The sequence below is a fragment of the Ipomoea nil genome, unplaced genomic scaffold (genome assembly GCF_001879475.1).
Source record: "Ipomoea nil cultivar Tokyo-kokei standard unplaced genomic scaffold, Asagao_1.1 scaffold3172, whole genome shotgun sequence".
Taxonomy (NCBI): domain Eukaryota; kingdom Viridiplantae; phylum Streptophyta; class Magnoliopsida; order Solanales; family Convolvulaceae; genus Ipomoea; species Ipomoea nil.
Window position 1 is genome coordinate 1,812,380 of NW_017619600.1, and position 26,937 is coordinate 1,839,316.

Genomic DNA, 26,937 nt, shown 5'->3' on the forward strand with positions numbered 1-26,937 from the left:
AAACAGTTTGAAACCATTAGCGATTATGCTAAGTAACCTCACTCCAATGTGTAAAGATATGTAGATATACATTTAATACTTTGAAATAGTTTTGAGACTTGGGAATACATATATATTTCGCAAATCAACTCTAATTCAGTAAATCATAAGGAATGGAATCAAGAGCAGACCAATACAAGAGATATACTCAACACATGTCAATCTACAACGAGGATATCAATAAAGAGACAAATTCAACGCAATAACGATAGCGAATCAAGGACAATGAGAAAGATAGAACAATCATAATAATTAGCATAGATAGTTCTCATCATAATCATGCATTCAATAACAATACCAAGGTTTCAAGTCCACAAGGACACAATCATCAAACATATACCCCGGAGTCAACGGTAGTGACTCGATACCAACGTAGATCAGTGTGGAGGGCTTCCAGTCAGCACCAATGTCACAAGTGACCAATCAATCAATGTCCAACGGAAACAGATCTAGCAAGTTTAAGTGTATACACCCCCTACCAGGAGCTTTCCACACTACCGGATCAGTTCACAATGGTTGATCGGGGCTTTCCACACCACGGACCTGTCAAGGACTTCCCACACCAACATGACCCATTGCAAACAGAGCTAGAGGCCCGCCAATCACAAATCAATATCAAATAAGCCCCACACTGTCCACTTTGCCAGCAAATCAATCTCAACAACAAGAATCAAGGTTTCAAGTCAATAAGAGAGTCATACAAAGCAAAGACAATAAAACAGACTCTCGGGAGCTAATTGATTAGCTACTACACAAATTATGCAACTCCAGCTACATCGGTCACACGGGAGCCAATTGCTTTCAGCGCTATGATGATCAGTGTCAAATTTGTAAAGGTTTTAATCACACGGGATCCACTTGTATTCAGCGTTATTCAGGGGCTTCGGGTCCTCAGGCTAATTTGGTGTTTCAGAATGGTTTTGGTCCTAACACCTCATCAAATTCTCATACTTGGGTTCCAGACACTGGAGCCACAAATCATGCAACTCCAGACATAGCTGCTCTTTCTACATCGGAGAAGTACACTGGTCATGACACTTTACGTGTCGGTGATGGTATGGGCATGTCTATTAGTCATGTTGGTCATACTACTTTTGATACCCCTTCTAGGTCTTTTACAATGTCTAATATATTACATGTTCCTGGTCTGTCTACCTCTTTATTATTTGTTCAACGTTTTGCTACAGATAACAATGTGTTTTTTGAGTTTCACCCTTATTATTTCCTTATGAAAGATATTACGACCAAGGAAATCCTCCTACGGGGCAGTAGTTGGGGCGATCTATACGCTTTGCCTGTTCCATATTCATCTCCCTCTGCGTTCCTCTCCGCTCGTGCTTCCGCTTTGATTTGGCATGATCGTTTGGGTCATCCTCCTCAGCGTGTCCTGAGTCAAATTCTTTCGTCATGTTCGGTTAGTGGGTTTAGTCGTCGTAGTATTCGTTGCAATTCTAATTTATGTTCAGCGTGTCAATTGGGTAAATCTGCACGTTTCCCTTTGGCACGTGTTGAGTCTAGTACTTCAGACATTCTTGATTTGATATACACTGATATTTGGGGACCGACTCCTTTGCTATCTTCTAATGGTTGTCGTTATTTTGTCATCTTTGTTGATAATTATTCTCGTTACACTTGGTACTTTCCTATGAAGCAGAAATCTAATCTTTATGCCATATTTGATCAATTTCGTGCTTTAGTTGAGCGTTCATTTAATCGTAAAATCAAGTCTATTTAATCTGATATAGGAGCAGAGTATAAGAAATTACACTCCTCGTTTGTGCAACTGGGCATTAATGATAGACATTCATGTGCATATACTCATGAGCAAAATGGGCGTGTTGAACGGAAACACAGACACATTGTTGAAAATGGGCTCACTCTTATGGCTCATGCCTATATTCCATATCGTTTTTGGGATTTTGCTTTTGAGACTGCTGTTTATTTGATTAATAAAATGCCTTCCAGTGTCTTAAACAATTCTAGTCCTCATCATGTGTTGCACAAGTCTCCTCCTTCCTATTCTTTTCTTCGTGTCTTTGGCTGTCTGTGTTATCCTCACTTAAGACCATACAATCGTCACAAAATGTCATACAAGTCTCCTCCTTGTGTCTTCCTAGGTTATCCTGAGTCTTTTAGGGGGTATAGGTGCATGGACTTAAAGACTAATAAGATTTACACATGAAGGCATGTCAGATTTGATGAAGAAGTATTTCCTTTTGCTACTAAATCTTCCTTGCAGGTTGCATCTGTGACTCCCTGTAAATCTAACCCTTAATTGAGATTAATTGAGGAATTAATCCTATTTCTCCTTGGATAATTTCTTTCTAAAAACTTGAAATTTGATAGTCGAGGGACTAGAATTTGACTAGTTTCCTCAGTCAACCATGTGTACCTTTTGCCTTATGCTTTGTACCACAACCTTTTGTCTTCCTAACTTTAGTAAGGGCAAAGGTGACCTTTCACACATGTTTTGATGCTTAAGTTTTCCCTAGCAAGACACTTCACTCATTTCCCTTGCTAGCCAAGTCATAAGCACTCCACCTTCTCTCTAAAGAAATCTTAGCTTTCTCTGCAAAGATTCATCCAAAGATTCCACCTTTCTACCTCCCTAGCATAGGAAAGGGTAAGATCTTAAGTTGTTTAGTGTTTTTAGTTAGCTTTAAGGTATCTTTATCTTATTTTGGTGTTTTCCTTGTGGTTTGGTTGTGTAAGAAGTCTTGGGTGAGAAAGAGCTTCAAGGAGAGGCTTAGGACTGTAACAAGAAAGTGGTTTTTAGTCTTCAAAGGTAACTCATGCTCTACAAAATCTATTTTCTATTGCTATGAATAATTATTGGCTTCTATTTGATGATTCTTGGTGTATTTGTGAAAATGGATGCATGATCTTGTGATAATGATGTTTAGAGCTTGTATTTAGAGTTCTTGAATGTCTTTCTTTGAGCTATTCTTGGGTTCAAGTCATATCTTTGTTGTGTGTGAGGTTTTGGGTGATTTGGACTTGAACTTGACCTTGGAATTGAATTTCCCCGAAGGGAAAAATGTGGTGTACAGGAGGTACCCCGCGGGCGGAACGGCGGGTAGTGGCCTACCCGCCGCCCCACCCGCGGGGAACGTAGCCTCGTGGGTTGTACCCCACGGGCAGGGCTCTACCCGTGGCCCCACCCGCGGGGAACGTATGTGATGATGCGGGGGATTGTTTCCCCGTGGTTCTTGCCTTTGGTATTTGATGTTTTGACCTCCCATTGTTGGATTATTGAGCTTTTGTGAGTCTTCTTGATGTTTCAGATGTCTAGAACGATGTGTTAGGAATCCATGTTAGGATGTTGGTGTCTTGAATCGTGCTAAGGGTCCAACCTTGTGATTCGTTGGACTAATATGAGTCTTGAAGGTTCGTTGGAACCATTTTTGTTCACCCGATTGACGTGCATGCTAGTTTTATGTTGTTATGCTAGTATGTATGGTTTGTTCCTTCTTGTTGAGGATTGGCAATTCGTGTTGCCAATCATATTGGTATTGGATTGTACTCCATTGTTATTGAGTATTGCTTCATGTCTTCATTGAAATCTCTTGGTTGATTATTATGGTGTGATCTTGTGCAAATCGTTGTACCCTTTGTTGATACTTGATTGGGCTATTGATGAGCCTTAATCTTCTTGATGATGATGACTATGAGTGAATATGAATGAGTTGGGTGGTAATATTATTTGAGCTTTGCTCACGAGATCGGTGGTAATATTGTGTTATTTAATGGCACCCTCGTGTACTGAGAGATCGGTGATAATATTGTGACACCCCGTAATCCAAATTCAATGAAGGGATTAATTGAGTAATTAATCCTAATCCAATTGATAATTTAATTTCTTAAATTCTTGAAAATTCAATAGTCAGGGACTAGTAATTGACTAGTCAACCCAAAGTCAAGTGTTGTACCTAAAGCTTTGTAAGTAGTTCCCTTGTTCCCTTACACCTCTTCATTTTAGTAAGGTTAGCAAAGACATTTCACCCTATGTTAGAATTGCAAGCTAACATAGAGGATCACCCTTCATTCTTTCCCCTTACACTTCCTAAACTTAAGCTCCTCCTTCTCTCTAAAAGTTAGATAGCTTTTCTTCCAAGCCAAGTTGGAGCCTTACCAAATCTTCAAAGTTTGTCTTCAAGATTCCACCTTTCCTACCTTTGAGCATCTAGGAGGGTAAGATCTATGTTTATCTTGTGTTTTTAGTGTTTTCTAAGGTGTCTTTCCTAAAAGATAGAATCTTTATGATCTTTTGGTGTGTTCTTGAAGTGGGTGTGGAAGGTGAACCCTATTAGGAGCAAGGTGAACCCTATTAGGAGCTTGGTGAAGTGTTAAGTGAAGGTTTTTGTCTTCAAGAGGTAACCCATGCTCTACAAAATCTATTTTGCTTACCTATATGATGATTTCTTGGATTCTACATGTGGTTTGCTATGAAATGTGAGTGTTGATGCATTGTCTTGTGAAAATGCATATCTAGAGCTTGTTATTAGGATTCTTGTATGTCATTGCTTGGCTATTCCTTTGATTCAAGTCATTTTGTTGTATTTGGTGAGATTGGCATGTTTTGGACTTGAATTTGAGCTTGGAGTTGAAAATCCCCGAAGGGATTGTTTTTGGTACAGTGTACACGCGGGCGGAACGGCGGGCGGGGCACCGCCCGTCACCCCACTCGCGGGGTACAAGGCCTCGTGGGAGTGGTTCCCGCGGGCGGAACCACGGGTGGAGGTCCACCCGTGGCTCCACCCACGGGTACGTATATGGTGTTGTTTGGGGATTTGTTCCCCGTCATTCTTTTGACTCAGTATTTGGTCTTTTGACTTCCCGATGTTCTTTTGTGGAACTATTTGAGTGTCTTCTTGATGTTTCGTATGTCTAGAACTATATGGTAGGATCCATGTAGGTTTTGGTGTCTTGAATCATGCTAAGTGTTCAACATTGTGATTCGTTGAACCGTGATGAGTCTTGTGTGTTCTTCAGAACTATGTTTGGTTTACCCGTTTGATAAGCATGCTAGTTCGGTGTTTAAATGCTAGCGTGTGTGTTGTTTGTCTTATCCTATTGTGGATGATGAATTGTATTAATCATTGTTGGAGTCGGATTGTGATCCTTTCTTTGATTGAGTATGGTTTCATATCTTCGTTGTGATCCATTGATTGATTCCTGTTGTGGTGTGGTGTGTGTGGCTGTACCTGGATTGCACGATTAATGGTATGGGAAATTAGTCACCAAGGTACGGCAGTGGTCCTCGTGGTGGCCATGACGCGATTATGGAGTTTGTGACCGGAGTGATGGGTTCACGTATTTCTTGGGTGGCATGTGTTGCCGTGTGTGTGATCGGTACCTTGTGTACTATGAATCGGTGGTCTTGTTGGTGGTTGTTGGTGGGGGACGATGGTCCCAGGAGGGAAAAGGTTGGACTCAGAAGTACAGGGGTCCTGGAGGTAATGGTTGGAACTAGACATAAGGTTGGGGGTAGCCATAAGGTTGGAACCGGGCATAAGGAAGGCATCTCAATTCGTGATGGGTGATGTCACGAAGGCTTGTGTAGCCGTTGTTGTGTTTCTCTATTTGTGACATGTGTTGTCACGAAGGCAATGTGTTGCCAATGGTTGTGTCCTTATTCTCTTGTGTTATGCATGTCGGGTGTTAATCTACTGTGTGATGGTAGATTATGCCTTGAGTCGTTATTGCTTCTTGATGTCTTGGGATGTGTTCCCTTAACTTTGTTGTGAGTGCATAGAGTCCTGTGGCTGATCTCTATCTTGGCTTTTGAATTGATATATACTATATCCCGTTTCGCAAACGATTTTGTATACATATAAACTATCTACATATGATATTTCACATGTATTGGTGGGTTACCAGCATCATTCACTGACCGGGCGTCGTCCCATATATATATCTGTGTTTCTTTCAGGTGCTGATTAGATGAGGGCGCGGTCTAGAAGCTGTTAGAATAGATCCCCTTTTCTTTATGATGTTTCGGGCTTGCGTGCCTTTGTTTAGACTTAGAAGTTATGTCGTTGACCTTGGTTTTGAGATTGATAGATTATGTTGCAGATGTTTACACCTGTGCGTTCACCGTGGTGTGAGCATGGCATGACACTACGTTTTCCATCTATTTCATATCTAGTCTTCCGCTGTGTATGTTTTATGGTTAGTTTATCTGCATGTTTAAGGTTTAATTTGGTATGGAAATCGGGGGTGTTACAAATACTATGAGATTGGTGGTAAAGATTGGTGGGGGACGACGGTCCCAGGCGGAATAAGGTTAGACTCAGAAGTACAGGGTGGCACTAGGAGGTAATGGTTGGAACTGGTATAAGGCCGGGGGTAGCCATAAGGTTGGAACAGGGCATAAGGTTGGAACGTGAAACTTGTCATTATGTGATTGTTGTATTTCTTGCTTATGAGCATGTCTATGATGAACTCTACCTTGTGAATGGTAGGTTGCATCTAGAGTTGTGGTAGTCACTTGTTGATTGCGGTCTCTATTGCTTTGTTGAAGTTGTTGGTCTTGATCTTTATTGAGAGTGTAATATGTCTATTGTTGTCTCTTCTCTTGGTTTTCAAATGCTATATACTGTACTCCTCAGTTTCAAACGGTTTTGACTATATCTATGTATATATATTGATACTTAACGCGTATTTGTGGGTTACCAGCATTATTCGCTGACCGGGTGGTATCCCTTATTTTTACAGGTTTTGATTAGATTGAAGAGCGCGCTAGATGTGGACCGTAGTTAGTGTAGCTCTCGTGTTGCCTTAGTTTGCTATTGGCCTGTGAGCCGTAGATCTTTGACAATGGTTTTAGTTGTAGCCTGTGCACCTATCTTTTGGTATAGGTGTGGAATAGCACTACCCAAATTATGTTAGCTTCCGCTTTGTTTATGCTTAATGATTAGACTGTTTTCTTTAAATTAAGCATTAAAATGTTGGTAAAATTCGGGGGTGTTACAGTTGGCATCAGAGCCTAGGTTTGAGCCTAGGATGTTAGGAGTTGAACTTTTAGGAGTTAAGTATGGTTTAAGACTCTAAGTTGACCTCTAAGTACCTAAGTGTTAGGACTTAAGATACTTAGGACGCGCGGTGAGATGTGAGTTTCCTTTATCGTTTGTTGTGCTTGTTTTGTTGTCCTTGCTTAGTCTTAGCTCTCTCGTTTTAAGCGTCGGGTGAGGGTGCTCAGCTTCCTCGTGTTTTGCCGTAACCGTGCTGTTTCTGTAGAATCTTGCAATGGCACCACCTCGCCACCGTGCCCGGACGCCGGAGACGCCTACAAATGAGAAGTTGGCACAGAATTTTCAACACTTGACTCAGACAATGCAGACGCTAAGCAACGCTCTCTTGCACAACAACAACCCTCCGCCACCACCTGTTGGGAACCGTGACGTGGTCGTCTAGTTTTGGGTCATCGACCACCTGCCTTCGCTGGGGAAGAAGACCCCGCCCTTCTTGAGGAATGGATTCGATCTTTGGACAAGATTTTCGCGGTAGTTGGTTGCCCGGAAGACCGTCGTGTTGAGTTGGCCACATTCTACTTCAGCCATGAGGCAGATCTTTGGTGGGTGCATGAAGGCCCGGCGTGCCTCGAAAACGCAGGGTTCGATTGGGCAGAGTTGAATGATAAGCTGCGGGAAAGGTTCTACCCGTCTCACGTGAGGGCAGCTATGTATGAAGAGTTCCTCCACCTAAGCGTTTCCTTGAGTTGGCTCGCTTCGCGCGAATGTTGGTCCCTACCGAGTTGGCTAAGGTTGAAAAGTTCGTTGCGGGACTCAACTATGAAGCTAGGAAGGCTTTGACGGTTAGCAAGCCGAGGATGCTCAATGAAGCTTATTTGAGTGCGGCGGATTTGTACCGAGTGCAGCAGCTACAAAGAGGGTCTAGTGAGTTGGCCAGGAAAAGGGGTGAAAGGAGTGGGCCACAAGGTTTCAAGAGGCCGAGGCAGGACTTCAGGGCAAGACCAGTTCCTTCTTAGACTCAGGGGTCGGCTTGGGCAGATAATGGAGAGAAAGGGAAACCCTACGGGTGTAGGAGATGTGGAAAGGACCACATCGGGAAGGACGTCAAGGTAACCTGCTCCATTGCTTCAAGTGTGGAAGGAGAGGCCACAAAGCCTATGAGTGTCACCTCCAGTCCGATCAGGGAGCTCTACCGCCTAGCACCAGACCCGGGAGACCGCCAGGAGGGAGTTTCAGCCGTGGCTCGAGAGGGACGAAGCCTTCGGGCAGGGTGTTCATGATGGGCAGGTCGCAGGCTGAGGCTGAGGGCATACTCTTGTGCCTACCTCTTTATCCTTGAGTTGTACCCTTATTGAGTGTTCCTCTAAATATAATGATTGAATTTATTTAGTCTCAACAACGCCTCCATTGAGACTCGATCTCATGACCTCCCAACCTAGTGTACATACTTTCTCGACCTAGTGTAGCACACAGAGTCTCAACAACGCCTCCACTGAGACTCGATCTCATGACCTCCCACATGGGAAAGGTCATTACATGCCATCTGAGCACAAGGTGCTTGGTATCGAATTTATTTATATGAAATAAATAAAAACGAAAAGAGGGTTTTTAAATATGAGATTATAAACCCAAAGGAAAGAAAGGAAGATCCAAGTCGTGTGTACTACACACTTTCCTTAAAACTGATTCGCTACCTCCCGATGGTGCTAGAAGCGTTGTAGTATCAGTCTCCCAAGATAAAATGGATCATGATTTAACGTTTGAGAACTCAAATGAATAAACAAGATGAACTAGAACACCATGCTGAGCACTTTGACTATTTATAGAAATTTTGACAGAAAATTTCATAAGAAAATGATTTTATGAGAGAGGAAATTAATGCTCGGCCAATCTTCGAACGACATTCGTACTCACAAGAGACGATGTACACAAGTCAACTCACAAATGCCGACGTACACAAGTCAAGCTTTTTCAAGCTTCCCTTGTGCACAAAAGAGAGCCTTTATACTATATAATTCAAATTTATTCTAAAAGGGTCTTGTATATATAGTGGTGCAAATCCACTTCCCAAACCAATGTGGGACAAGTATTTCTTCCAAGCATTTTCACCTTCATTTTCCAACTCAAATAAGTCTACTTTGAAAATTAATTTCTCATTCACCTATTATCCGTTTTGAGCGTACCATATATCAATTTCTTCGTCTCACTACGAAGAACTCGAATCCACTTTTACTCAATCCAAATCAAAAGTGAACCCCGCATATATTTGTACCACAAAATAACCATTGTAAATACTATTTTATGCTAAAAATTCCAACATCTTCTTCAACGACTTCGTAACATCCATTCCCACCATCACACTATAGAAGCTCTTTCACGACACCCCCAAAACCAGAACCGTTGCAGGCCTTGTTTTTAATTTTAGAGTTGTTTATTTATTCACTATATAGATAAATTCGTATTAATTTAAAATTTACTCCGTAATATGTAGTCTTATTTTGATGTTAAATCAATTTACCAGAAGAAAGAAAAGATTGAAATTCCATGTAAAGCACATACTTGTTAAATACTTAATGGCGAAGTTATGACAAGTCACTAATTAAATTTTCTTCAGTTCAATGGTCAAAAAAGCAAAGTCTATGACTTAAAATGGGGGTAATTACCAGTTGACCACTTGACCAAGTCAACCTACGCAAACTATATAATGTACGGAGTATTAATTAGTTAATAAATACGGAGTATACAATAATTTATTTTTGTTAGACCACCTGAGCATATCCTGTACCACGGCGCACATAGCACTATGCGTCCCGTGCCTCCCAAAACGACGTTGTCGTTTTGGGAGGCGTGGTAGGGAGTTTGACGTGATTATGTGTATTTGTTTATACAATTATGTACATTTTTTATATAATTATGTACATATTTTTTTATATAATTATATACATTCGAATCAGAAATTTTAAAAAAAAGTATGTGTATTTTGTTATATAATTATGTACATTCATGCATACAATTATGTGTATTCTAGTATAGAATTATGTACATTTTTGAACATGAGATTTTTTTAAAAGAAAATTAACCGCCAACACAGGGCAGCGAAATTTCAAAAAAAAATAATATATGAAACGACGTCGTTTTGCATCAGGGCGCATAATGCAATGCGCACCCTAGTGCACGATATAAATTGCCCTTGAGCATAGGGGTGTTAGCGAACAGAGCTTTCAGTAAATTACTTGTGTTCGTGTTCGGTAAGCGTTCGTTTATTAAGGTAAACGAACATAAATGAACAAATTTTAAAACTCGGTTCATAAACGAATAGAGTCTGAACATTTGTAGACTCGTTTGTTAAAAGCTCATGAACAAGCTTGTTTGTGTTCATTTAATAATGTTTATGAACAAACTCGTTTAATGTTCGTTTAATAATGTTCATAAACAAGCTCGTTTAATGTTCACACACACACATACATATAAATATATATATATATATATATATATATATATATATATATATATATATATATATATATATATATATATATATATAAGATGTTAAATAGGACTTATTCAGTTATTTGTATTAGTTTTGTAGTTGTGTCGTTTGTTTGGTTATTGTTCGTGAACGTATATTATTTCTTATTCGCGAACGAATTGTGATCATGAACATGTGAAGGTGTTTGGTTATTAAGTGTTCATGAACCTCGCGAACGTGTTCGTTAATGTTAACGAACAAGTTCGTGAACGTGTTCAAACACTAGTGAACGCTCAACAAATGAACACAACAGAATTTTCAAAAACCTTAACAAACGAACACGAACACGAACACTCCAAAATTCTTAACAAACGAACATAAACAACCTCCGTTTGTTTATGTTCGGTTCGTTAACAGCCATACCTGAGCCTGAGCAAGCCCTAAGACCCTTACTATAAGAAACATCTTTAAATCCGTATCATCTAAAAACATAATAAGCTTCAATCCAAGTTATACCCCTGGTTTATGTCCGTTTTTTCTGTTAAATTCTTTTGTACCTTATGCTATAAAAGTTGTACTACATAATTTTTTGGACAAAAATATCCCTGCAGTTATAACTTCTGTTATCTTTCTACATTATTATTACCATGTACATGCATACATAATATTATTTCTTCCATCCTTCCATGGTAAGTTATAATTCATTTAGGTTTTAATTAAAATGTTGCCATAGTTATATTTAATAATTTATCATTTCTATAATTTTTACCTCAAAAATATTAATGTGAATTATACAAATATATATATATATATATATATATATATATATATATATATATATATATATACACACACACACACACACACACACACACACACACACACACACACACACACACACACATTTATTTTTTAAAAAATTAATATAACTAAGATTTTAATATTTAGTTTTAATATTGGGCATATATTTTTTGCGCATCACGCATATAAAATACTAGTATTAAAATAAGCATTGTTCACACCAGACCGGTCCAATTAAAGAGAAAATTATTGGTCATATTAATAAATATACAATAATTAAAGATTATAAAGTTTCAATACAATTAATAATAGGAATTTTTTTCCGAAAAAAATTAATTGGAAATTTTTAAGGTATAATAAGTGCTGGGGATTCTTGTACTCGATACAATCATACATGATATGTCGGGTTGGATACTGTACGAATAAGTGTTCATAATATCTGATACATCCTAAATAGTAGAGGTGGTCACCGCTCGGTTCAGGACCGAACTAGCCCTAAATCTGCCCAGAAAAAACTGAACCTGGGCTTCATCGGGCCTAGCGCAAACGGGATCGAATTGTACAGGGTCAGTCCATGTCCTATTAAAAGATCTCGAGCCCAGCTCATAATTGGCCCAGGGCCGCATCAAGGCATAGTTTAGGCACGAACCCACACACAGACCCAGACCCCGACTTTAGCCCAGATGAGTTTGAATTAATAAATAATTTGTTTTCAATTTCGTTATGTAATGCTTCTTCCAACATAATATCAATAAATTTTTTACTTGAAACCTTACATTTATCTATTAATGCCTTAATGGTCAATTATTGCATATTAAATGTTCAACTATGTGAGTTTTTATTTCTCTAAATTATTGAGGATACATATGCATCTTAGTGTTTCTATATATTATTAACAACAAACTCAAAAAAAAAAAAAAAAAAATCTTTTATAAATTTTTTAATTTATTAATTTAGCATAATTTAGTGACTAAAAATCAAATAAACTTTATAATACAATTTATAATATTTATAAGTTATTAATTTTTATAATGTATTAATAAATTTATTAATCTAACATAATTTAGTGATATAAAATAAAATTCAAATGATATTATAAACATTACAAGTATTTATAAATTTTTAATTTTACAATTTGTTTAAAATTTTTAATTTAGTAAAAAAATATTATTAATTTTTAGTTTTGAGGTTAATGATTTAATTTTTATTTAAAAAAAAATTAACTTTGTAAGAGAGAGAGAAAGAGTATATATATATATATATATATATATATATATATATATATATATATATAACACGGAGTAATTAGTATTATTGTATTCAAAAGTTGAAGTGGCTCAGTTAGATATAACTTTGATTATTAACTATAATGTTAATGGGTTAAATCTTATTTTTAAAAAAAAAATATTATAATTATTTTATATAAAAATAAATAAATAAAAGTTCTGGTTCTAACACGGGGTCAACCCACAAGACGCCCGGGCCCAGGCCCGACCCAGAGTGGGAATGGCCCATATAATTAAGGACTGGTTCCAGTCTGTGCAGGAAAATTATGCTGTGAGCATGTGTCCACCTTGCAAGGTGGGCACGGTTTCCTATCAATAATTTCTATATTGTAGATTCATAATTTATATACTATATATTCATAATTTCTATACTGTAGATTCATAAAATTTATACTTTAGATTCCAATTGTTGAACTCTGTTTTCACAAATCAGAGAACTATATGTTCATAATTTGATAACTATACATTTTAGAAATTATGAATTTACAGTACAGAAATTATGAATCTACAGTACAGAAATTATGAATATACAGTATAGAAATTATGAATCTACTATATAGAAATTATGAATCTACTGTATTTAAATTATGAATCTATGGTTTAGAAATTATGAATCTAAAGTATAAAAATTATGATCTACAATATAAAAATTATGATCTACAATATAAAAATTATGAATCTACAGTATAAAAATTATGAATATAGAACCGTGCCCACTATAACGTTCTGCTGTGCAAGCCCAGGTCCAGGATTGATCCAGTTACGGACATTGGCCACCTTTACGAAATAAAATATATACATTATCGTATTCGCTACTATAATGCAATGGTGTTAATGAACACCTTAGAAATTTCTTTAATTATTTGCCAAGTCTTTTAATAAAGTCACAGAGCAGTAGAATAAGATCATGCACAAAGCAGTAGAGTCAAAGTCAATGAAGACTAGTGAAGTAAACTTTAGAAAAGAAAGAGATCAAAGACTAGTTGTCAAGTGTTTTAATTTGTAGCTAATTTCATTGGTTCATCGCCATTTAGACAAAAAAAAAAAAAAAAAAAAAAAAAAAAAAAAAAAACATTCAACTTTACTTTGCCCACAAAACTTAAAATTCCTCACTTGAGGTGCCCCGCAACCCGGCCCAACAAGATTTCTAGAAGTGATTAATTAGGGTGACTTAGCGATCAATTAAGTAATAAGACTAGTGTTTGGTGCCCTCAAAGAACCCACCGCATTTAATAGCACTATCATATTAGGTTGTTTGACACATAAATCAAGGAGAATATTTTTAAATTTGAAAAAAAATGCTTTAACATTCAAAAAGTTCAAAGAAAAGCCATAGATTATGGCCCTGTTTGGTAAAAAATTGGCCTATACGTTAATTTTGGCTTATTTGACCACTATTAATTGTTTAATTTAGTTAAACTATCAATATAATTGTTTGGTTAATTAGCTTGTTGCAAATTCAAAATGCTAAAATTCAAAAAACTACTCCAAACAACTTTTTCAATTAGCTTTTTCAGAAAAAAAAATTATATCAAACAGCTATCAACTAACAGCTAATTTACCAAACACTTTTTTACAACAACTAATGGCATCAACTAGTTATACACTCTAATTAACACAATCAACTAACAGCCATCAACTAATAGCCATTTACCAAACATGGCCTATGCTAACAATAGTGACAGATATCGAGTTTCCCCCATCACCCAAAAAAAATAATGACAAATGGGTAACCAAGGCTATGAAATCATTAGAAGTTGTTGAAACACAATTATACACATCTGTCAATAACCATTGAATCAAAATTTAAGTTTAAATTGTTTAAGTTTTGAACGAACAATTCAAAGTAACTCCAACACTATATATAGATCTTGCATGTAGGCAACAACAACAAAAGGTGGAAATTTAAAAGAGTTTACCAAAAAAAAAAAAAAAAAAAAAAAAAACTAACTGTTTACAACCAATTACTATATAAAACTAATGATATTTTATACCCAACAAAAAAAAAAATACTTTGCTTATATGGTACATAATTAGAAGAAAATTAAAGTAGTATGCAAGATTAACTAAGATCAACTTTAACAGGATTTTTGGAGAATTTTTTGTCAGATTTTTGGTGAGTTGGATGAGAGAGCCTGTAGGAGAGAGGGGTAAGATCGAGTTGCTTGTAGAATAAATGAGGCATTTGGTGGGGATGAGGTGAAAAATATATTATATAAATAAAGAGTTATACTATACAAACTCTCAAATTCTACTCCCTTGCTTTTCCTGAGGTGGCAAACAAGGATTGGTTAATTTTTATTATGTGGGTCCATAAAAATGTGAATACATCAAGAACATGTGAGAGGGAGTACAAGTTGGACAAATTATGTTGTGCATACGGATGCAAAAACGACGTCGTTTTGCATCAAAAAGCGCTTCCTACTAAAAAAAAAAAAAAAAAACCTAGTTTCAATTCCCAGCAACAACATTATGTTATTCATTTTTTAGTTCATTCATTCTGAATTTTTAGTTATGAAATTCTGGATGTATAGTTATGCAATTCTGGATGTATAGTTATGAAGTTATGAATATGTAGTTATGCAATTCTGGATTTATAGTTATGAAGTTATGGATGTGTAGCTAGAGCCGTCAAAAATGGGTTTTACCCGCCGGATCGACCCGTCCCGTACCGCCGTAAGTAGGGGACGGGTTCTTAAAATTTTGATCCGCCAGGAGGCGGGCTTTTTAGCCCGTCCCGCCTGGGTCACGGGTCCAGGCGGGTCACGGGTTTAACCCGCGACCTGCTAATACATATATATTTTGTATATATATTTAGTATTTAATACATATTATTTTTTGTGTTATTTTGGTTTGTGTAATTGTGTTAGTGTGTTATAACTTATAGGATTATAGATTTATAGGAATACAATACTAGGTAGTGTTACTGTGTTAGTGTACTGTATGTCTGTACAGTGATTCTTTATTATTTTTTTTTTGAAGGATATTGTACAGTGATTTAAAAAAAAAAATTAACACAGTGAAAAAATTGATTGGCGGGCTAACCCGCCCCGCCAGCGGGCTTTGGCATGGCGGGGCGGGCCGACCACATTTCAAGCCCGCTAAGAGGCGGGCTTTTTAGCCCGTCCCGCTACGAGGACGGGCTTTGGTGCGTTTTGGCCCGTCCTGCCCCGCGAGACCGTTTTGACGGCTCTATGTGTAGCTATGCAATTCTGGATGTATAGTTATGAAGTTATGGACTTATGGATGTGTAGTTATGCAATTCTGGATTTATAGTTATGAAATTATGGATGTGTAGTTATGTAATTCTGGATGTATAATTATGAAATTATGGATGTGATGAAATTATGGATGTGTAGTTATGCAATTCTGAATTATTTTTATTTTTAAGTTAGACGTCAAAATGACGTCGTTTTTGCATCTGGATGCATCATGCATGGTGCATATAGATGCACAGCATAACGATTGTACAAGTTGGGAGTACACTAAGTATTTTTCATAAAGAATAGAGATGGTTGTGTGCATTTTGCACACTAGTAACCTAGTGGCACGTACACAATTACATTATTTTCGTTTTAAGTTTTAAGTTTTTTTGTTTTTCTTTTTACCATTTCTTCCTCTCTCTCCCCTTCCCTCTCTTCAAATTCGCAAGCAGAAAGTCTAACAAAAAAAGTTATTGTTATGAAAGATGCTCTAAAAGAACCTTTGGAAGCTCAGCTTTCCAATGAATAATCCTGTTCTAACACGTCTTGTTTTAGTACGTGCTTCAAAAGTATGATGAATTTAAATCACATCTCCATCCCCACTACACTAATTAATAAGTCTTTAGTCTTTGATTCTACCCCAAATTACAAACTGTTGACATGCTAAACCATAAAGCCCCGTCAAGAGTCAAGACAGATTGTGCATGATTCACGGAGTTGATCGGCAACTTGCAAGCTTGGACCATTCCATGATTTTTGGTTTGAGGAAAATGTTGGGTTTCTTGCCAAAAGGTTGAATTCCCAACTCCAAGGGCCCCCTACAGCAGCATTTGGGAGGATGTAAATTATGATAAATCATAGTAACTCAGTTGAATACAGATGTTTGAAGTACATTTGCTTATTGTGTATAGATCCCTGATTATTCTTTTTAAATTTTACCCATGTGACCAATTGAACTGTCCATGTTGAAGAAAAGGTTGGTTTAACGCGTAAAAGAGCAAACGACATAAGGTCCCAGGTTAGCTTTTTCCACGTCGTCATAGTCATCGTCAATCATGCATGAAAGACTAATAATGCTACTATATAATTCACCTTAGCAGAACCCAACTAATATCATCAACCAAATTCCTCTGTTCTTGCATTATTGTTTAGTTACCAAACATGAAATTCTTGAGAATGTTTTTAATCCTTTCCGTACTTATTGGTTTTTGTTCGACGGCAACTATTGCCAGTAAACTTGAGACTTACATTGTTCGAGTGGAGTTGCCTCACAGCAGAATTTCCACTCAGTCATCGTCCTCATCTTCTGTGGATTTAGAACACTGGTATAAATCATTCCTGCCGACCACAGTAGCCGGCGGCGGCTATGGTGAGTCGCGGATGGTGTTTATGTACCGGAATGTTATGAAGGGGTTTGCGGCTAAACTTTCTGCCGAGGAAGTGAAAGAAATGGGGAACAAGGACGGGTTTATATCGGCGGCGCCGGAGAGAATTTTGCCTTTACACACTACCCATTCTCCAGGGTTCTTGGGGTTGCAGCAGAATATGGGATTCTGGAGAGATTCGAGTTATGGTAAAGGGGTTATAATCGGGGTTTTGGATTCCGGGATTGCGCGTGACCATCCTTCGTTTAGCGATGAAGGGATGCCGCCGCCGCCGGCGAGATGGAAGGGAGTGTGCGAGCTCAACTTCACGGCGTGCAACAACAAGGTGATCGGAGCGAGGAGTTTCAGCGAGAGGGAGAGATCGGTGTTCGACGATGATGGACACGGCACACATACGGCCGGCACGGCCGCCGGGAATTTCGTGAGAGGCGCAAATGTGTACGGGAGTGCTAACGGCACGGCGGCGGGGGTTGCGCCGCTGGCTCACTTGGCTATATATAAGGTGTGCAATGAAATAGGGTGCTCGGACAGTGAGATTCTGGCGGCGATGGATACGGCGATCGAGGACGGAGTTGACATTCTCTCACTCTCCCTCGGCGGAATGTCGTCGTCTTTCCATGAAGACAGTATCGCGTTGGGAGCATACAGCGCCATGGAAAAGGGCATTTTTGTTAGCGCCTCGGCCGGTAACGAAGGCCCATTCAATGGCTCTTTATCCAACGAAGCTCCCTGGATGCTCACCGTCGGCGCCAGTACTGTCGACAGAAAACTCAGCGCCACCGTCGTGCTCGGAAACCGCCAGCAATTCCACGGGGAAACCGCCTTTCAACCAAAGGATTTCAATTCAAGTTTGTTGTCCCTCGTCTTTCCCGGTCAGAACACCAGCGATGAATCCAGCTCCCCGTACTGCGATAGCGAATCGCTCAGAAACGCCGACGTTAGAGGCAAGATAGTGGTGTGCATGACCGGAGGATTTCTGGACAGAAGGGGGAAAGGAGAAGCGGTGAAAAACGCCAGCGGGCGTGGAATGATTCTGATTGAACCTGAGGAGTACGGAATCACAACATCCGCCACCGCACACGTACTTCCTGCAATAGACATAACATATGCAGACGGGCAGAAAATCCTGGCTTATATCAATGCAACATCCAACCCAATGGCCACATTCTCGTTCAAAGGGACAATCACAGGGGACAAGAATGCTCCGACGGTTGCAGCGTTTTCGTCCAGAGGACCCAACAGAGAAAGCCCCGGAATCCTGAAGCCGGACATTATCGGCCCCGGGGTTAACATCCTAGCGCCGTGGCCCACCTCCGTGGATAACAAACCCAACTCGAAATCCACCTTCAACATAATCTCTGGGACTTCAATGTCTTGCCCACACCTTAGCGGAGTTGCAGCGCTGCTGAAAAGCTCCCATCCCGATTGGTCTCCGGCCATGATCAAGTCTGCAATGATGACAACTGCGGATATTCTCAACCACGGGCAAAACCCAATCCAGAATCAGCACCTCGTCACTGCCAGCGTCTTCTCCATTGGCGCAGGACACGTGAACCCCTCCAAAGCAAATGATCCAGGACTGGTTTACGACACCAAACCCGAAGACTACCTGCCATATCTCTGCGGGTTGAACTACACGAACCGGGAAGTCGGGGTGATTCTGCAACACAGGGTGAATTGCTCAGCCGTGATAAGCATTCCAGAAGCACAACTGAACTATCCTTCGTTTTCCATCATCCTGGAATCAACTGCTCAGACATACACAAGAACAGTGACCAATGTTGGAGAAGCAAGTTCATTTTATACCGTGGAAATTTTTGAACCGCCTGGTGTTAAGGTGAATGTTGAGCCCCGTGAACTCCAGTTTTCCAAGGTGAACCAGAAGCTCACGTACAATGTGACATTTAGCTTGTCGTCCAAGGCGGCCAGGTCGAACATGCCGCCAGTGGTTCAAGGAGCTTTGAGGTGGAAATCTGTTAAGCACCATGTTAGGAGTCCCATTGCAGCTAAACTGGTGTAGCACCAGCTTGTAATTACATTATTCTTTTTCCACTTGCCAGTTTTATGATTACTGTTCTTTGCCCCTTAGCTTGTAATGTTTGTTCCCACAAATATATGTTGCCATGGTGGGACGATATTAGTGCATAATTTATTTACTTTTCATTCTCGGTGATTGCTGCTTAACAAGATGTCGTACTATTCATTTTTCAACATCTAAAATAAGATAATTTTCAAGTGCAGCATTTAATAAATCAAAAAACGTGCAAGCCTTGAAAATCCAATCTTTATTCTATGGACCATAATCCACACATTTATGTGAGCCATAAATAAAAAAATACATTTTTAATATACTAAAAATGCATTATTTGTATACATAAAATACATTATTTAAAAGTATATACATTTTTATATATTATCAAATAGTATACATTCAGTACACAAATAATGTACTTTTAATATATTAAAATTGTGTATTGTATTCATAGTTTACACAGCTATATGAACCATGGCCTATACAATAATTTGCCTTGAAAATCACCACCTAGCACAGAATAAGATACATATATACATCGAAATAAAATCCACCAAGAAGTCAGGAACCAGACATCCACAACGAAAAATACTTGCAAAACCTTAAAACGCTGCATCATAACCATGGTTTGCTGGCTTTTGTAATGGGTTGTTAATCACTCACATACTCTCAATTTTTTACTCCCTACTTATATGACACTTTAATTCATTCAAAAGAAAAATTATTCCTTTCTCTTTTTCCTCTAATAAAATCAAGACACATGATGACAATTTTACTCCCAGAGCCCACTTTAACATTTTTCCAAAAATTATTCATGACACCAATTCATTTTCTTCAGTCCTGTCACTTTTCTGGGTCAATAGCTCTTACGCGTACGGAGTCCAATTGGTATAATATGGACGGACCAATCCCCCTAGTGCACAAAGTTTGGTGTGCTTCATTTCGGTGATGAAAACTTTCTGAAGCTGTGATGAATTTATATTTCAGATGTCACATTAATTGATAAACATTCACTTCAAAATAAGGGTTATTGATGAAAAAAAATAAAATGAAATAAATAAAAATAAAAACAAACAAACAAGCATTACAATAGACTTTTAACTTTAAAAAAACAAAAAAAAAAAACAAAAAAACAGAAACAAAAACAAAAACAAAAACAAAAAACAAAAAGTTATGTTTAGTAACATTTATATCTAATTTTATGCAACCAATTATATACAAACCATTAAAGTTTCACAAATTAATATTAAATATTTGAATTAGTAACAATTATAATTTCTAAACCAGGAAAATATCTAATCTAAAATTGTGTTGTCACAAAAATTATTTAAAAAATTACGGAGTACTTAAAAATATATATATATATATATATATATATATATATATATATATATATATATATATATATATATATATATATAATGTATCAAAATGTCTATTCCATACCATCCAAGAAAATATCTAACCCAACCCAATTTTATTGAGCTGGCACACAAATTATTTAAAAAAAAATTACAGCGTACATAATATTAATATATATATATATATATATATATATATATATATATATATATATATATATATATATATATATATATATATATATATAATGCATCACAATGTCTAACTTCAAACATTATAACCATAAGTTAATAACTAAAATAACATAATTGAATTATATTTAGGGCTAGATAAGTAGATAATATAATTGAATAATATAATCGTTGATATCAAATTACTAAAATTTAAAATTTAAAATTGTAGATATAATTGTCCGAAGATATAAAAATTTGAGGTCTTTTTCCACCAATAAGCCCAAAGAACATTGAAATAATGAATATTACTCACAATTATGATTTGGCTTTGTTATAGAGTGCATGAAGCACGAGGGATCGAGGTCCACAACCACTGAACCAGTAACCATCCTTCTTCAGTTCTTCCTTGTTCCTATTCAAGTAGTGATTTGCCTGTTGGCCAAATTCACAGGCATAATTATTAATTACTAATGAAAAAGCACACGACTACATAATCAACAAAGAAAATGCTTGAAATTAAAGAAAGGAAATTTGCTAATTATACCTTCTAATCAAGCTTCTATTGAAGCAATCAACAGGGTATGTGTGCATTTAGCATTCGGGTTTGTCCATTCCAGGCCACTATGTCCTAGAAAAACCAATGAGAGTTTGAATAACAATTTAATGGAAAGGAGTACATTCCATGTTCAAATATATGACCAAAATCATATAACAAATTTAACAGTAAAAATGAAAATTTTCTACTTTTTTCATAAATATTTGGTACAGGCAGCTAAATCTAAAAAGAATTCTACAATGCTAAAATATAGCAAAATTAAGAGACTAATATATGTATATAAAATAGACAAAACATGTAGTTGATGTAACAATTTGTCATGATATATTTCTTATATTAAGAGCTTGGAGTTTGATACTAAGAGTATTGGAGAGATCATCTCATTCATGCTTCTCACTAAATTGAGTATCTGACCTTGGTTCATAAACATTGTCAGCTCTTTGATGAGTTCCAGTATGAGCTCTAATAATTGATACAACAATGATATGCCCATGTCATTGGCTAAAACCTTGTTGACCATTGAGAATAGAAACATTAACCGAAACCTGGAGGTACATCAGGGTCTTCATCATTGACATCACTTGACTGCTTATGCTCCATGACATTAGAAAACCCTGGAGGAGGTGCATTTGTATCCTCATCGTTGGGATCTGAACAATGTGTTGAGCCTTGGGTCTCTAACTTGTATACCTCTCTTGCTTTACTGTCATTTGGCACAGGCATCCCTGGTTCCCCGTGGTTATTTTTGCTATTCTGACCTAAATCAGACCTAGCAAAACCAGGAGTTTCATTTGGCGCACTATTAGATAGTGTACCATTGGTTTCACATGCTGAAGAAGTAGCATGACCATTACTTTCAACTCCCATCTCAGCTGACTGCAAGTTTGGCCCATAAGATGTTTGACCTTCTTCATTTACATTTGGGTTTACTAACTTATTGTAAACAGATTGTACTGTTTCTGTTATTTCATTCTTCATGCCTTCCCCAGATCTAATTACCTTCCAGATACCGTCAGAAATTTCACTCATGACTTTAGTCCTATGATTTGAAACATAGCAAAGGTTAGACTAAAAGCTGAGAAATGCAACATTCAGCAAGTCATAAAAAATCCTGCTTTGTTTTTTGCAATGACAATTAACAAGTCACAACCTAAAAATAGGGTTAATTCTATAGTGCCTATATGAGCACCATACCTACATTGTCATATGAATAAAGACGTCATATGGTCTTACCACATTGGGGAACCATGCCCTCTGAGCACAATAGATTTACCCAAAAAATAGGCTAGAAAATGTAATGCAATCCTTTATGACCAAGCCCATAGAACCCAATATCCAAAACCACTCAAAAACAATCAACTTACCCAACTTCTTGATATACGGCATCAGAAAGCTGCCTTGGTTTCATTCTTTTTGCACTTGGACAATTAAGTGCTTCTGATTGCCTCAAAGTTGACATGATGCTATTCCGCAAATCCTCCTAAAACAAACTATGTCATTGTTAGAGCACATACACACTAACACGCACGCGCGCGCACATGCACACACTTCCTTTTTATTTCAGGGGAAGGGTTCAGGAAAAAGCATGTCTGGTGGCACATAACTAAACAATCAAATTCATATTATATAATGGAATAGAGCATATATATCCAACACTCCTGATCCAAAATCTTATAGCAAGATACCTGAAGGGACCTGTGCAAAGGCACATTGAAATCATACCTAACTGATGTAGGATCACACCCCCAACTAGGACATACAGGACCATTTCTCTTTAGACAAACCCATTGGCTCTAGCACATAGACTTGAACACAAGGAACTAGTCCTTCAACTTCTATTTTTTGGACACTTTTGGTGATGCTGTTAGATTTTCTTTCAGATTTGGATGGAAAAATAAACAAAACTTGGAGGGTATATTTGTCATTTTATTAAGAATTTCTCAATCTCCAATACTCCATTGCTAAAGAACTCAACTACACTAGAAGCACCTTATCCCCATCCAAAAATAATAATAATAATAATTATTATTGAGCTCATCTAAAATTATACTACCAGTCTACCATGCAAAAATGAGTGTTCTGTGTGCCTTTTAAGTCTTAAGAATATGCCAAGTACATGATTGTAAATCTATAGTTCAGTGAGGACTTTAGATTAATGATCTGATGAAATTGTTGTTCAGTAGTATGATTTTAGAAGAGTTCACACCACTTCCCTGTGGGAATAGCAGGAATTAGGTTTTCCAGACAGTGGAAGTGCTTTAGCAATAGAACTTTGATTAATAAAGTACAAAAAACACCCTCCAAATTTTGACCCACTTGATCCATCCAAATCTAACAGGAAACATTTGACCACAGGATCAGAAGTGTCTAAACCATTAAAGTTGAAGAACTAATTTGTTTCCAATTTTAAAGTTGAGGACAAAAAGTGGAATTCCCACTATACTTGAAAGCCCAAAATTGGATTTAACTTTGAACATAAACTTAACAGTAAATATGCGTGAGATATAGCTGGTGTGGGATGCATGCTAATCAATTAAGCATGTGCTGGGATAAATAGAGACTATAAGGGAAAAGAAAAGAAAAGGTATTGACCAATTGAGCATCAAATATTTCAAAATTGGACCTATGAATAAAATTCCATAATTTAAGATAATTGTGTGCTCTTCCAGATAATGTAGGAAGATGTACTGGTGGATGAGATAGAAAATCTAATTCAAACAAGGAAAACTACAATGACAATAGTCCTATAAGAGGATGCAAGTGTTTTGGTAAGTGTGCTTCCTAAGTTCTCTTTTTGTTTGGAGCCGACAGCTAAACAACCAGCTAGATTCTTCAACCCATTCACACACATATCACATCAAGTGTTCTTGTTCTAAGAAGCCAAGAATATGTTCTTCCCATACCTGTTCATGAATAACAAACTTAGCATGTAGTGATGTTTAAGTTATTGCATGATGGAAAGGAGTCCAGGCAAAAATCTCCCCAAAAATATGAAATCTTTTTATAAAAATCTGTCTCCATTACAAATATATACATACAATAAGGATGCATCTGTAACAGTGTCATCGTGTGAAAAGGTATATGTTTCACCCTACTTCCTGTTCAACTTTTCATCAACCAAGAATGCACATCAAGCCTTTTTCTAACCTCAAGCCACCAATTCTACATCTGAAATGAAAACTTTTTAAAACTAAAAATGATCGCCAATTACTGAATACAAAAAACCATAAGACATAACAAGAAAAGCAAAGATAATCACCCAACTCCATCATGATCCCTTAACCTAATTCCCTAGTCCTAGTCCATAAATTGGGCACATTCATCAACACCTTGATAACGAGTTAACTAGAATTAAAGCCCCGATAACCATACAGAACTTGTCATCCCTTACAAATCACATCACTTTAGTTGGCAATCCTAAACATTGAAAATAAGTTTCCATATTTACGAGTCACAGTAATTAGTAAGCCTAAATTTGCACTAAAGCTGCTACTCATTTGACTAGATGTATTTAGTTTTTCAGTCTCTACCAAGATAACTAAATAGCAATCAATTTAATTCATGAATACATACACATTAAATTTTCAATATGTAAGCCTGTCATTTGTTCTCCCCATCTACTATGTCTTATTACTCGTGTTATTTAGCACCAGTTAACCACATTGCTCATTTGTAAAAACAAACAAACCAAGGTGAATGCTGTTTTTCTTTTGGAACTCATACCACACTGAAATCATGATTCAACCATTCAAGCCATATGGCTTATCATTGTAAAATTTACGATTACTGCAAATAATTGAAACAAAACAAAAACAAAAAAAAACAAAAAAACAAAAAAAAAAAACAAAAAAAAAAAATCGAAGTAAATTAACACAAGGAAAGAGAATACTGTCCATCATGAATACGGTGCCACTCACATCATCTCTGACTTTTCGGACGATTTTGAGACGGAGCCGATCGTAATCCCCGTCGTCTTTGAGCTTAGATATCATATCTTCCACAGTGATTTTCCCTCGATTCAAACCACCGTTCTCCATTCTTCTCATGCACACTTAATAACAATATTGTATCGTGTTATATGCTATCTATATATGGCTGAATCTAGCTGTGTGTGCATATATAGTTGGTGTATAATAAGAGCATAATTTGCAGATTATGGAGTAAATTAGGGCTCAGCTTTAAGCTTTGTCAATAAAGCAGTACGGGATTGCTGAAGAAAGACGGACTTGGAACTTGGAAGCCGCAAGATTATAATTGGGTCGAGTTCGGGTCAAGGTTATTTTAAGGATCGGATCAGGGGCGACAGTGTCAACAAGTTTATTTAATAATAGAAATTATTAAATTTAATTTGGTCATATTTGGTAAAATAATTAGCCTATCAATCATTTTTGTTTATTTGATCACTGTTAACTATTTAACTTGGTTAAATAATTAATATGAGTGTGTGATTAATTAGCTTTTTTTATTAGGACTATATTATTCATATTAGACTAGGACTATATTATTCGTGTTAGACTAGGATTATATCTAGCATTTCTATATATTCGCTCCCTGTACTCACATTATTTGTTAGAAAAATAAATTGTGGCTCAAATTTAATTCATGCATATTGACCACTCACCTCCATCATCCACGTAGTGCCCAACTGCTGCACGTCCATGCATGTTCTCCCTTTTTTTCTTGCGTTTTTCTCTCTTTTGAATTGTATAAATAGAGTAATCTTTTGCATTTGTAATCACTCATTCACAACATCAATTCTTATCAATTGTAATTCATTCTCTTGTCTTGGTTTTCACGTAGATATATATATATATATATATATATATATATATATATATTATTCTTTCTTCTCAATTCCCTTTGAGTTATAATATATAATATATATATTTTCTCATATTATAAATTCTTTTGTCATTTATATATTTTCCCTATTATTTAACTTCTATAATTCTCAATTCGATTCTCTGCTTCCGCATTATTCCTCTATATTCCTAACAAGTGGTATCAGAGCGGTTTATTTGAGAATTATTTTCAAAGATGTCGACTGTTACAAAGTTCGATATCGAGAAGTTCGACGGGAAAATTAGCTTTTCTATCTGGAAGGTTCATATGGAAGCCGTTCTAACCCAGAACGGTTTGAAGAAAACACTAGCTGGGAAGAAGAAGAAACCAGCTACAATGACAGATGAAACTTGGGAAGATTTGGATGACAAGGCACGTTCAACCATTCTTTTGTGCCTGTCTAAAGAAGTTCTACGTGAGGTAGTAAGTGAGACGACTGCGTCAGATTTATGGTCCAAGCTGGATACGCTTTATATGGCCAAATCTCTGGCGAACACGCTGCGCCTGAAGGAGCGTCTGTACACAATCCGTATGACAGAAGGTACTTCTATTAAATCTCGCTTGGATGAATTCAATTCTATTTTATTGGACTTGGAAAATATTGATGTCATAATTGACGATGGGGATCGTTCTGTTTTATTGCTTGTCTCTCTTCCTAAATCATACAAGCATTTCAAAGAAATTATGCTGTATGGTAATAGTAGTGATACCCTTACTTTCGACAGTGTAAAGTCAAACCTATTGTCCAAAGAAAAGTTTGACTATGAAATTAAGTCTGAGGACAAAGGTGAAGGCTTGACTGTAAGGGGTCGTTC

The 26,937-nt window shown here is 37.1% G+C and overlaps 2 protein-coding genes and 1 long non-coding RNA gene across 4 annotated transcripts; 2 read left to right on the forward strand and 1 right to left on the reverse strand.

The window, feature by feature from the left end:
• The first annotated feature begins 326 nt into the window (after positions 1-326).
• Positions 327-8,762, forward strand: LOC109168136. Its single transcript, XR_002051994.1, has 3 exons — positions 327-341; positions 1,309-1,310; positions 8,657-8,762. It is a non-coding gene; the product is annotated as an uncharacterized LOC109168136 (long non-coding RNA).
• An 8,113-nt stretch (positions 8,763-16,875) lies between these two features.
• On the forward strand, positions 16,876-19,325 carry LOC109168134 (subtilisin-like protease SBT1.7). Its single transcript, XM_019317178.1, has one exon. It carries the CDS (start codon positions 16,934-16,936, stop codon positions 19,175-19,177), a length of 2,244 nt encoding a protein of 747 aa, XP_019172723.1. The 5' UTR covers positions 16,876-16,933; the 3' UTR covers positions 19,178-19,325.
• Positions 19,326-19,700: 375 nt separating this feature from the next.
• Positions 19,701-25,531, reverse strand: LOC109168135. 2 transcript variants are annotated; one of them, XR_002051993.1, is made up of 6 exons: positions 25,198-25,531; positions 22,645-22,760; positions 21,695-22,319; positions 21,269-21,352; positions 21,038-21,156; positions 19,701-20,154 (listed from the first exon to the last, which is right to left on the reverse strand). XR_002051993.1 is itself a non-coding variant. In XM_019317179.1 (3 exons), exons 1-3 carry the CDS (start codon positions 25,324-25,326, stop codon positions 21,815-21,817), a joined length of 750 nt encoding a protein of 249 aa, XP_019172724.1. In that variant the 5' UTR covers positions 25,327-25,531; the 3' UTR covers positions 21,441-21,814. The 2 variants fall into 2 exon arrangements, 1 of the variants encoding a protein (XP_019172724.1); XM_019317179.1 differs by lacking the exons at positions 19,701-20,154; positions 21,038-21,156; positions 21,269-21,352 and having other exon boundaries at positions 21,441-22,319.
• Positions 25,532-26,937: the final 1,406 nt, after the last annotated feature.